General features: G+C 36.3%; 1 protein-coding gene across 1 annotated transcript in view; it reads left to right on the forward strand.

Moving 5' to 3' along the window:
- CycD (cyclin D) overlaps positions 1 to 7891 on the forward strand; it is a 49599-nt gene extending 41708 nt beyond the window's left edge. Inside the window, exons 4-5 of the mRNA XM_018505697.1 lie at positions 5711 to 5856; positions 7249 to 7891. Coding sequence (XP_018361199.1) covers positions 5711 to 5856; positions 7249 to 7473 — 371 coding nt within the window. The 3' untranslated portion in view covers positions 7474 to 7891. The remainder of the gene's footprint in view (positions 1 to 5710; positions 5857 to 7248) is intronic.
- The last annotated feature ends 4918 nt before the right edge of the window (positions 7892 to 12809 follow it).

The following is a 12809-nucleotide window of genomic DNA, read 5'->3' on the forward strand; positions in this document are numbered from 1 at the left end:
TTATCTAACATATTGCAACGCCATCTCTTAGAAAGAGATCAACTAAAATACTGCTCGGTTTCATGGCTTCACGTCAATTTCATTCGTAATATACAAACGAAATTTTTGGCAACTTTTTTCTCTTATACTAAAGCCTCTATCTCGTTTCTAAAAACATAGGATTATTCTTTCAAGTTTTCTGCAATTCGCCAGCTACTTTTTATGAACGTGCAAGGTCTGAATTGCTCTTATATGCAGCACATATTGTGACGTGTCGACTACAGAAGCCGATAACAAAACTGTAAGTCTTCTATTTTCTTTCGTTTTTCGTATTCAATTGTAGCTGGCGAATTGCCTTGTTGTCGATACTTTAATTGTGGAGAAGGACCTTTCAATTCATAAACACAATTAAGAGAAAAGTCTTTAATAATTAATAGTAGAACAGGACACTCCAGCATCCCCTTAATAGCAGGTCGACAACAGGGAATTATAACAATTCTTATCAGCGTTGCTGTTGTATTAAGCATCTTCCAGTCTTTCTTCATTCGTACTTCTTTCTACTCGAGTTCATAGAGTAATTCTCAGTTTTCTAAATATCGGAATGGTCGCAAATATTTTTAATATTCATTTCTATCAATGTATATGGATTAACTTTAATCTCGGTTTATTTACTTCTTTATCTTTATCAATTTTTTATCTCTATAAATTTTTAAAACCAGAAAAAGATAAAAAGTAAGTTAAACAGAGATGAAATTAATCATATATAGGTAGAGCGTAAGTGGGAACACGAGGCAAGTGCCTTCTCTAACAATAAGTGCCCTTCGTGCGCACATTGTTGCACGTTATCGTATATGGTACGCGGGGCGTTAACAACTGGCGACGTGCGTCGTTAACATACCTACGCATTAATGAACTTACGCCCCAAACGTGCGTCGTAGAACGCACACCGATAGTGGAAACCATCACGTAACAGCCACGAATAGCTTTCTTTTTACTTTTCCTCTTTCTTGCTCTCTTTCTTTGTCTTTGTTAAATAGGTCACACATATACATACAGACGAAGTCGCCAATAAGGCGCGCAGTGGAAATGCGCGCTTAGGAGGATAATCCGTTATTATGGTTATTTGCACTTCCGTCTGTTCATGCCCATTAGTTCCGAAGGAGGAGAGGAAGGGCCTGTGCGCGTCCTATAAAAATAAGTAGTATAAGTTTGTCCGTACGACGATATTTGTTATCATTTTTACTATTGTTCGGTCATCGTTGCGTCGTAGAACCTGGTTCTGACGGTTTTGTACTAAGAAAAAAATATTTGCGCTAAGAAAATAGATGTATACTTCTACTAAATGTAGTATATATTTGATTCTAATAGTCAATAAATATTATTTATATATAAATACATTATTTAAAAAATTTTATAATAATATGTATTAAAAAATAATATATACTGTACTATTATTATGTACTATATTTTATATTATAATATATATTACAATTACAATGTTATAATAACCGATAAATACAGGCAACAGTAGTAATAAAATATTGTAAGGATTACCATCGTCGCATGAAGAAATTACCATCGTCCCTTTTTTGTTCCTTTCTCATTTCGAAGTTTCTTTAAAATAAAAAAAAAAATTTAAAAAGGTTAATGGAAAACGGAATGTGATGAATGCGGAAAATGTTACTTTTCTGGAAAAATTTCGATATTCTGCGCCCTGTTAGGTACGAGGAATACTTAAGGTTTTACGTGCGTTTAAATGGGCGTTTAAATGCCCAGTCACGTTAGGCGTGAGACTACGGTTTCTCTGGAATCTGGCGTTGGAATTTTACTGCATTTTCGTTGTCTTCTGCATTTCTAACATCTCTGTCGTGCATCACGGCGACTTGCAATTGCAATCTTCTAAATAGAGCGTGTTCAGATTAGCTAAATTAAATTCATTTAAAAAGAAACTTGCATAAATTGAAACGACTTGAAGATTCATATAAACAATTTTTTAAAGCACATGAAATATAACAGAAAATTGAATTACAGCCTTTTTAGTCCTCAAAAAATCATTTCTCAAAATATTATGGATGGATTCTTCATGATTCATGTCTATTGTTCTTGATTCGCAACGAGAGAGAAAATCCGTCGGGAAGTACGGGACGAGATAGACAGACTGATAGCGTGAGACTATAAGAAAGATCGAGGATCGGATGCGTTTAAATGTCTGGATGCGTCTGTATGACTGCAGACACATCGGCATAACCCGCGTGTCTTTCCATTCTCTTCGTTCTTCCTCCTCCGATGCTTCGGTCGTTCTTTCGTTCTTTGCGCCTTCCTCTCTCTCTCTCTCTTTCTCGATTCTTCATCCCGCAAGTCCGCATCGGTCGATCGCGGTCGGCCGGTTGTTATTACAACCGCGATGGCAAAAAAGCGGTGGCGTGCGTGGAGAGGACCTTCGTCCTTCGTCGTTGCTCCTGTGGTGCTCGTTTTGGATCACAGACTCGGCGGGTTCGAGACAGAAAACGAGAAAGAGAGAAAGAGAGAGAAAGAGAAATAGAGGAGGACACATAGGATGAGGTCGCGAATTGTTTCTCACGGACCAAACTAGGCAGAGCCGCTCTCGGCACTTCGCGTTTCTTTTTCGAAAGAAAGCGAGACGATAAGCCGTCTTGGATTTTCCGCGAAATCGACAGTCGAGAGAATAAATAATCGACGAAAAATATACGAATCTTCAATAACAATTGCGTACTGGATAGCATGCAGAGTTGCGCAGTGAAATAGGTTATAAACCATCAGAAAGTTGTATGCAAACCACAGAAAAAATGTCTAAAATATTCTAAATATTTATCGCTTGTTTGTGTTATTATTTAGCGCTTTGTTTTTTTTATATATTATAGATTGCGCTTTTGAATTCACTTCTCAGAGTTGACGGTGAGTTCATTGAATTCATTAATTATAAATCTCTTTGTTAAAAATGTCGAATTCAGTTTCCTCTAAGTCACATCTGGAAGTTTGGATTATTCTTATCAAGACATATTTAGTATTCATTCTTTTATATGAATTATCAGAGGTTCCTTAAAATTACGGGTTAATTTTAAGTAAAATCGTAAGGCTTATGACATGATCTCGTAAGACTTATATGAACTTACAAGTGCTTATAACTTTATGTAATATATTTACAGACAGTTTCTTGCTAGCTGTAAGATTTACGAAAAATCGTAGATATTTATGAATAATCGTACATACGCGTATAATTACGATATTAATCATAAGTTCTTACAAGTTATACAAGCTTTACGATTCTGTTTAAAATTTACCCATTAATGTGCCTTTTAATCAACATAAATTAAATGAGAATCTTACAAAGTCAGTAATTGTGTCACAAATTTTGATATTAATTCCGGAGGATTAAACATCTACATTGTGCCTACATTTATATAACTGTTCCAATGATAATTATACGATATTTATATACTAATCTTATAAGAAAAGAAATTAATTTAGAAAGCGAACGTTTCAAACGAGGAGAAAGGAGATTCGTACGGAGAGAGGATTACCCATCGAAGCTCGGTGCGGCGATATGTAGCCGTGAATTATTATTTGTTTACACGATGGCGATGAATACGGTCGCATCGTCAAGAGCGATGGGAAGTGACGATACGGCGCGAAGTGTATAGCTTTGATTATGTAAGCTAAACACTCTCGCGGGGATTAAGTTTCGGTATGCACAAGTACTGGTGCAACGTGATAATTTCGTCTGATGTTCACATTCCATAGCTATCTCCGCGCCCTGCGTCTCCTCTCGTACATTCTTCGCGTGTTCTTTATTAAACTGGTTTTACATATCTGCATGTGTTGTGCACGCTTCTAATTTCACCAATTAATAACCGTGACATTCTCTTCCCGGACGATTTCATTACCGATCAGCTACGATCGTCTCAAAGCATAACATGAACTGATGCGTTGACAGATCGGGCGCGTTTGTATTTCTATTAAGGTAACATGTGTAGTTTTCTGACGAATCTTATCTGATACAGATTATTTTATGTAAGTTTATCGGAACATAAATACTTTCTTTACATTAAATGTGTATAAATTTATCCTCGAACGCTTTCAGTAACTTTCATAACTAACTGAGTATAGTTATTCTTTCGAAATTGCTAGAATGATATTCAAGCTTAGAATAAAATGATGAAATTATTAACCAATTCTGAAACCGTTACAAAATAGACGAAAGTTTCGCTAGTCAATCTCTGATAAGACAGAGGGCAATGCGCTTTACATAGTAATTGTAAACATGATTATACGTGTGTAGTGTTTAAATAGCTCAATAGATCTATTTTTTCCTGCATTTGATTACATTAGAACTTTCTTTCTCGCTTTAATCAAATATCTAACATATATCTATTTTATTTTAATCTTTAAAAGTATATACTACATATTTCAGCTATAGAAAACAAATCTTATGTATATAATAGTTTATTGTTACTCAAAACTTTACTTTTCCAATTATTTTCATTAAAATTTACGAGCATTATATAAAACAAATATTATATAAAAATAGCATTATCAAATGTAACATTATTTTACCTAGCAGTTCATATGGACATAAATAAAAATATATGAATAAACTTCAGAATGATAATTTTTATTCACGTCTTTTTAAAATTTTGAATCCGAACTCTAATATCGTACCTTAATTTTATTGCTTAAATTTTAGTATTAATTAATATTATATTTTAAATCCATTTAAATACGTAAATCTTTCGTCCTTGGAATACATATGCTCCGATTTAAGAAACATAATGTGGGTGATATTTGTCCCTTCTTTCAACTTGGAATCAGGATCATTAAGAATGTATCGATAATAGCTTTGCAACATTGCTGTGAAAATCGTAGAATACCGTTAAAACGACGGTCAAGAAGACCCCCGCTGGTGCAGATGTTAACGATATCCCGTATCCATCGAGGATCCGTAGAGGATCGTTCGTGCTCACGTTGAAACGTTAGAACTTTCTTCCTGAAGAGACGAAAGTAACGTCTTACTGGACAAAGGGGCCATCACGTGTCCTCTACGTTCCGCCCGTTCTCGCCTATCATAAATCTGTCGCATAATTTCGAGAACTATCCAAGAAATCTCTACGAAAGTGGTTTTCTTCTCTTCATTGTTTGCTAACCATAACTGGAGTAAATAACGAAGAATGTACTTAAGCGAGATAAATGCTCGTGAAGAAGATTATCCTTAAAAAAGATGCACCAAAAGTCGATTTTAGACAGAAAACCATTATTAACATTATATATCAAATATTAATAAGGTAACTACGCCCAATTTGGTTTATTTGATGTTTATAGATAAGTATATGTTGAAAAGGTCTCATATTTTCAATTAACGTTCAAAATGTTTGTTATTTTGAATCTGACCATCCGTTTTCGATGTTAAACTCAGCAAAAATTACAACTTATGTAGGTAGACCATATTGGATAAAGTTATTTTATTACTTATTCAAATATCAATACAAAAGATTTTATTTTTTTTCGGATACAATGCATTTACTTTTTTCTTGATTTTATAATTATGCTACATATTATTGTCATATGCAACTTTGCGTGCTCTGTCTATTAATATAAATAAAGTGATATCATGCGAATTCTGAATGTACGTGAAAAAAATGTATAGGAAACGTACGACATACATATATAAATCTTTCAAGCGATCACGTATTTAATGAGTAACTTTGTTTTGCAGAGTACAAGTTCTCCATGTATACGCCGAGCATGATTGCAGCCGCAAGTGTAGCGGCGGCGTTACACGGATTGGATTGGACCGGGAAGAGTGGCTACGGACTAGCCGGTCTCCTGGACGAGCTCACCCGCATCACGGCCATCGAACAGGTGAGTAACGTGCGTATCAGAAGTGTGTGTGTGTGTGTGTATGTTGCAGAGTAAAGCGAAAAAGATCACGAATTATGCTCCTTTCCCGTACAGCACAGAATTTGCAGCAATATTGCTGCAAAATCTGCAATATTGCTGCAACACGCAATGTTGCTACAATATTGCAGCAGTGTTGCTGCAACTTTTGTGCTGTAGGGGTTGCGATTTTTAAGCCTATTCTACAATTGTGTAAGCGTAGTTGTAAGCGTGGTTGTAGCTGTAAAAATTGATCAATCACATTCGAATATTCTCCTCATTGGTTATGATTGGTGAACTCTCACAACTACAACCATTTACAACTACGCTTCGCAATTGTAGAATAGGCTTTACGCGCTTTAAAACGAGCACAACGATGAAAGATTTTCAAATTTTACAATCGGGGGTGAGGAGAGGAGGTCGCGATGCGCGCGCCGCCGATGTCTGGCGTTCGGACGCGTTGAAGAGACACAAAATCGGCAAGAAACGCTGGAACTTGCCCTTCGCAAGTCTCGACTGGTGGTTGAGACAGACCTTGCGGGACGCAAAAAGCGTGACGGGAAGTGCGCAGGAAGAGTACAGCAGGTGTCAGGCACATGTTTGCGGGGAAGGAAAAAAAATGGGGACCGAGTGTCTGCGCCAAGCACGCTGCGGGCCCCGTATGCTCGTCGTCGAAGACGATGGCGACGAGGTCGCCGTTCAAGTCTCTTTTCCTTTTCCCCTTTCCTTTTCTCCTTCCTTCCCTTTCTTTCTTCCTTTTTTTCTTTCTCTATGTACGCTTAACACAAACAAACCGCGCGAATGAATGGAGCTCTGCATGGGGTCCGTGACCCGTAAGCGCAATATTTTCGACGATCAGTTCTCATCTGCCGGTTTGGATCCCAAGAGAGCCAGGAAGATATCGTCCTCGACGGCATCCGGTCTTCTTGGACTTTCATTCATGACCTCAAGCTATACAGATTGCTTTTGGACCTTTAAGTTCGATAGGGTTAACGCGTAACATTTTAACCTGCTTCATCGTATAAGTTAAAAGTTAGAATTTGATCTACAATACGATTCATATTGGACGCGCGAGAATGAACGAGAGATTAAAAAAAAAACGAATTAGACGTGTAGTAACAAAATGTTCTTAATTTTATTATTCAAAAATAGTTATATTAAATAGAAAAGCTTTTAGGAAGCATAGATGATAAAATGATTCTATAAAATGGTTCATTTGTTTACGTTTTTTTTGTATTTATATATTTAAAACATACAAGATATTTAAAATAAGAAATGCGTATTATATTAATTCTAGAATAATTAGAACTTTGTCAGTAAAGTATAATAGAATAAGTGACATGATTACAATATTATGAAATTGTTTCCTTGTTTCAGGATTATTTGCAAGGCTGCCTAGAGCAAATCGAGGAGATGATCTCGCAGGCCGGTCACGTGAGCACCGAAGTCTCCGGAAACGGAAGCGGGCATCAGACAATGAGTACTGGAGTCCCGAGCGTACCGCAGAGGCCGCTGGGGGACCAGAACAACACGAGTCAGGAGAAAATACTGGAACACGAGAAGGCGGGCACGCCAACAGACGTCAGAGATGTACATTTTTGAAAACCGCAGTAGGGGGACACTCCGTAGGGGCCGACACATCGGTGAGTCTGATAGCCGAGGAAAAGTTACCTTCCAGCGAGGAAGAAATGAAAGAGGATAACGATGATGATGATGACGAACAACCAGAGAAGAAGCGGAGGAGAGTTGTGGAAGAACGGCACGATATTCTGGAAGCGAAACGTAACATGGAACCAGCTGATCGTCATTCGGAGCAAAAAACTTCATTCGAAGAATCTCGAGATTGAACTTGATAAATCGTTAATTGCGTTTAAAGATTGTGACGCAAATTGTAAGCCGGGGATATGCGTAGAACGCATATTTTGAATCATGAATAAGGTTTATTTCGATATAAAATTGACGGGACGTATCTATGCAAGAGAGAATGTTTACATTTTTGAATTTATTTTGAAGATTACATATGCGCTATACTATTAGGTTAGAGAAAAAGTCCTTTTACATATAGTATAATTAAAACATATTTTTTAATTGTTTACAAATCTTTTATTAAACTAAATGTGCCGTTTTGATCGATGACCTTTTGCCATTTTTCGGATAGAGTCATTATTCCATCGGTGTAGAACTTCTGTGATTCTTCGATAAAAAAACCGAAATAATTTATAAAAAGAAACTTTTTCCCTAACCCAATATATTTTAGAACAAATAAAACGATGAAGTTTTTAATTTTTTCCATAGTTACGTCCGGTTATATACTGTCTTATATATTATATATTTATTGGACGTATACGTTCATTGTTTATCGGTGATATATATTTCACATTTTAATCGTATTTTAAAAGTTTATTTTTCACAATCGCTTTAACTTTGCCAGATTAACAAACTACAAATCGGCGAGTCGAAGAAGAGTTGGTTCATCATTTTTTCTGATTAATTTCCAATCGAAAAACAATCGATTCGAGGTGATTAAACAAACACGTTCGTTTTAATCGCGAAACCATTGTTTGAGATATCAACCAGAAAAATGAATGAGAATAAACAAAAAAAATTTAAGCACGATTAAAAACGTTCTCGAGATAATACGAAGAAAATGTAAAAGGTTGAGGACCACTGAACGAGAGAGATCCATTTGTGTCTGAATCCGCGTGTGTCGCCCGTAAAAGAAGAGAAATAAGGAAAGAAAGAGAGAGAAGAGCGCAAAAATCAGGAAGGCGTGCTGTTTGGGGGAAGGCAATGCAATACGCTTTACGCATTTGTAATTTCGTAATAGAAATACACTTAACTTTTAGGTGATGAGACAAGAAACTGCTGAAAAAAAGACGAAAGAGTTGATATAAGTTGAAGGGGAACTCGTTCTCCGCGTGCGAGCATTAAAAAGAAAAAAAAATCACTTAGTCATATCCAGAGTCATTTAGCGTTTTGTACATATATAGGCATATAAGCGTACGAATAAATGAATATATATATTATATCGAAAAAATATATATATCTATATATACATGTGTAAACTGATGAAAAAGAAAGGGAGAAAAACAAAGAGAATACACGATAAAAGCAATCGATAGGAAACAGGGAATATTTGGACCGTATTGCTTATGATATCGAATTATATGTTTAATATAAATTAAATAAATAACCTAGAGTCGAATAATACAATTTACTCAGAAAAAGCATGACTTCAGAAATTATCTGATAATCAGGATCGCTTTGTTCTTTTACTTCTATCGAGCCTCTTGTAGGAAAATAGAGATATGTAAAGAATATGTGCGGTCGCGAATACTTCATGAACGAATACGTGCAGATACGTTTTAATAGCCAAAGTATTCGTTTTTTTTCTAATGCGAAACGAACAAAATCTGTGATGTACAATGCGAAACAGGTTGTAGTCTCTTGGAATTTTTTATCGCGCGATACGGTCCGATTGCTTTCTAGTTTTGTAGAGTTTCACACTCCGACTAAGATTTATCCAAATGATGAGCGAGACGCGAATCTTTATGCCTGAGGAATTACGACCGTTCGCTTGTCCCGCTCGGTTCCTAAGAAGGGTTGCGCCAACCCCTCCTGCATGTGTGTAACGTAATGCAAAATGTAAGAAAAGTGATTCGCGAAATGTATGTGTGTGTCGCCGTTATTGCTACGTGTGTATGTGCGTGTGTGTGTGTGTGCGTGTGCGAAAGGGGCGAGAGTGAAAGAAAACGAAGGAGAGAGAAGAATTAACAAAAGAGAAACGATCGAGCGAAAAACCAAAAAAAGAAACTGACTTCCTCCCCCTTTCGAGAAAATGTCATCGATATATTGTAATTCACGGTACATATATCTCAAGATACGTCCATCGTTTTTGAGGACGTATTGAACATCTGTATATACGTATAGATAGGATAGATGTACGATTTAAGAATTAATGCGTTATAGATAGAGTTTAAAGGGAAAAAAAGAAAAAATAAGGCAAAGCGATGATAAATGGATAAAGGCAAACGATATTTTGAGAAACGAATTATACAATTTGATGTCCTGAAAAAAATTTCGTCGAAAATTGCGATGGAAGGCAATCGAAGTCTAATAGTTTCTTCGCTGCGTCGACTGCATATCGTTTAGAAGAATAAGCGAAACCTTTTAGGTTCCTGTAAAAAAATAACTTCGCTGAGACGAAATCGCACGATCGTTTAATTCTCAAATTATTTTTACACGATATAAATAATCCTGATCGCGCGATATCGTCACAGCGATACTTCCTACGATTCTAGATATTGTTCGAAGCGACGTGACAAAATCAACGATTATCGTGCGATTATTATGTGTTGATGAAAGACAGATCGATATCCAAAAAATTGGAGTTGCTAGTACTTAACGAGAGTCTCGGAGATCTCATGGAGCCGGGATCGGACGAGAGCTTCATCGTTTCGTGCCCGCGAAAATCTTCGCGATTGCGTCCATGAGCGCGAGTTTCGAGAACGGGATGTTCCGACGCTCTTGGCTTTTGAGATCGCTCGATTTCGCGTGGACAGAATTGTTCTACGTCTCCTACATATCCTACGTCTGCATCGTGCAGTTCTCTATGCATGTGAGAGTCGCGAGTCGGCTCGAGCAGAAACGCAAATGGTGTGCGTATGCCTATACTGTAACATTGAAGAAAAGCGGGCGAAAAACAGAATGTATAGTGTAGCTATAAGGTCTCTCGCTGGACGAGTCGGTTGAGTCGACTCAAGCGGAGACACGAAAAACGTGGACGATAAGATCCATGTTGCGCAGTTCTGTAATTTCCAGACAATTCGCGAATCGGTCTAGATTATCCGGATGCATGTGAACGCATGAATCGACTCGTCGAAGACAAAAGGAGAATAGAGACTCTAAAAGACTATGGAGATCGTTGGAGTTCATGCGTGAATTCGAGATTGGAGGATAGATAGTGCCCAACGTGCCACGAAGCTAATTAGGAAGCTAATTAGTTGTGTAACGTCAATTTAACCAAATCCTAGTACAATGTAACCGGAGTCAAGTAATACAAAGATATCATGAGAGATCTGCGCGGCTGGTCTTACTCTTTTCATTTCCTTTTCTTCCACCTGCTTCTTGTTTTTGGTACTCTGCGCATGAGTACCGTCAAACATCGTCGACGACGCGCAGCTTTCTCCGAATTTGATGTTAGCATCGTCGTAAACGGACGCAATTAATCGATTTTAATTTGGTAAGAAGAAAGCTATTCCCATTGCAAAATGAAAATAGATAATACAATTTGAAGAAGATACATTGTATAGTTTTTTATTCAGTTCTTTTTGTGAAATATTGTTGCACACATGAAGAAATATTTGATTACTTGTTTCCATATCAAAAAGATTCTTTTGGCTTAAAAATAATATTTGTAACAAATAAATAAGTATATATACATATATATATATATATGGTGTGTGTATATATATGTATACATATACATACAATACGTACATACATTATATGTATACATACAAATTATTTAATCGTATGAAGGAGAGAAGAGGGAATAAAAAATTGCGGATGCAACTTTTTGAAATTTTTGCAAAAATGAGATTTTGCTTTTTTCAAATCAAAGAATTCGTTAATATTGCGGACAATTACTTATTATTATTTAAAGATTATTGCGAAATTGTACATTTAAGAGAACAATGGGGATAGCGGTCTACTTTTTGTTGCGTTCGTATATGTGTACATAATTGTAACTAATGTAATGCAGAGTGTCTTAAGAAACGATATATTCGTTTACTATACGCGTAGATTTATTATTGCGCGTCGGGTTTCGCTCGAGCCGAGATGTAATCTCGCGTAATCCGTCGTAGGTTCCTAACGAGAGACGGTGGGATTGTCTGATCGCGAAGGAAAAAATGCGGGACACGAGCGTGATGCGTGTGTTTAGCATTTAAGCAATGAGATGTATATAAAAGCGACATATAACGCTGTAGAGAAAGACCGAGTTATGGAGCATTGTGTAATTCAATCCATTTTTTCTAATCGACTAATCTCATTAACTTCACTTAAACAAGATCCATAATTTTTTTATTTGGTAAAAATCTGACGATATTGGAAAACAAATAAGACGTGATCATCGTCTAAAACTGACGAGATTAGCGATATTTTCGAAAAGTTGAATTGAGGACAGGAGAATAGTGATGAAAAATAGAGTGAAAAAAATTAATCATGGAGTTCGATGTAGATAAAAGCGATAGTGAAGCAGCAGATTAAGTTTCCTTTTTTTTTTATTTTTATAAGGACGAGAAGATCGTCTAGAAAAAAACTCGAGCTCGAGCTTCTCAATAAAATAAGGAAGTATAACATCCATGTATGATATGCGTAAATCATGCACGGAAACCATACTCCATAATCGGTGATTCATTTTGCGTTTATAATTATAAATATGTAGACATAAATACACATACACAACTCGGTTAAATACGTGTACATTTTCCCACACATTTTCACGAAACTTTTCACTGATCTGTCAAGTGTCGAATGGTTTTTTTGTTTGTCTCTTCGTTTTTTTATTATTAATAGCGCAATAGGAAATACCACACTGATATACCTCAAAACACACTTCGCCCAAGATATTCATCGAATATTGTATCTGATCTACCGTACTTTTTACCGAGTCAGAGAAAAACGAAACATTTAATAATTGCGTTACTTTTAAAGTTAGTACGTAAATTACTTCTTTTAATGCATAGATGAGAATTGTACTATGTAAAATGGTCTGACGTCTGTGTACATACCTTATGCGTATTCGCGACATCGCAATCGATTGAAAATAAAGCATCGGTATTTTATACTAGTGTTCCCTGTATCTTTTTACTCAATTTTTTCCCCATCTTGCCTGTACAACTTATATATACTTCCTTCATTAAAACAAAAAATCA

This window comes from Trachymyrmex cornetzi, unplaced genomic scaffold, assembly GCF_001594075.2.
Source record: "Trachymyrmex cornetzi isolate Tcor2-1 unplaced genomic scaffold, Tcor1.1 scaffold21, whole genome shotgun sequence".
In the NCBI taxonomy this organism is placed as follows: Eukaryota; Metazoa; Arthropoda; class Insecta; order Hymenoptera; family Formicidae; genus Trachymyrmex; species Trachymyrmex cornetzi.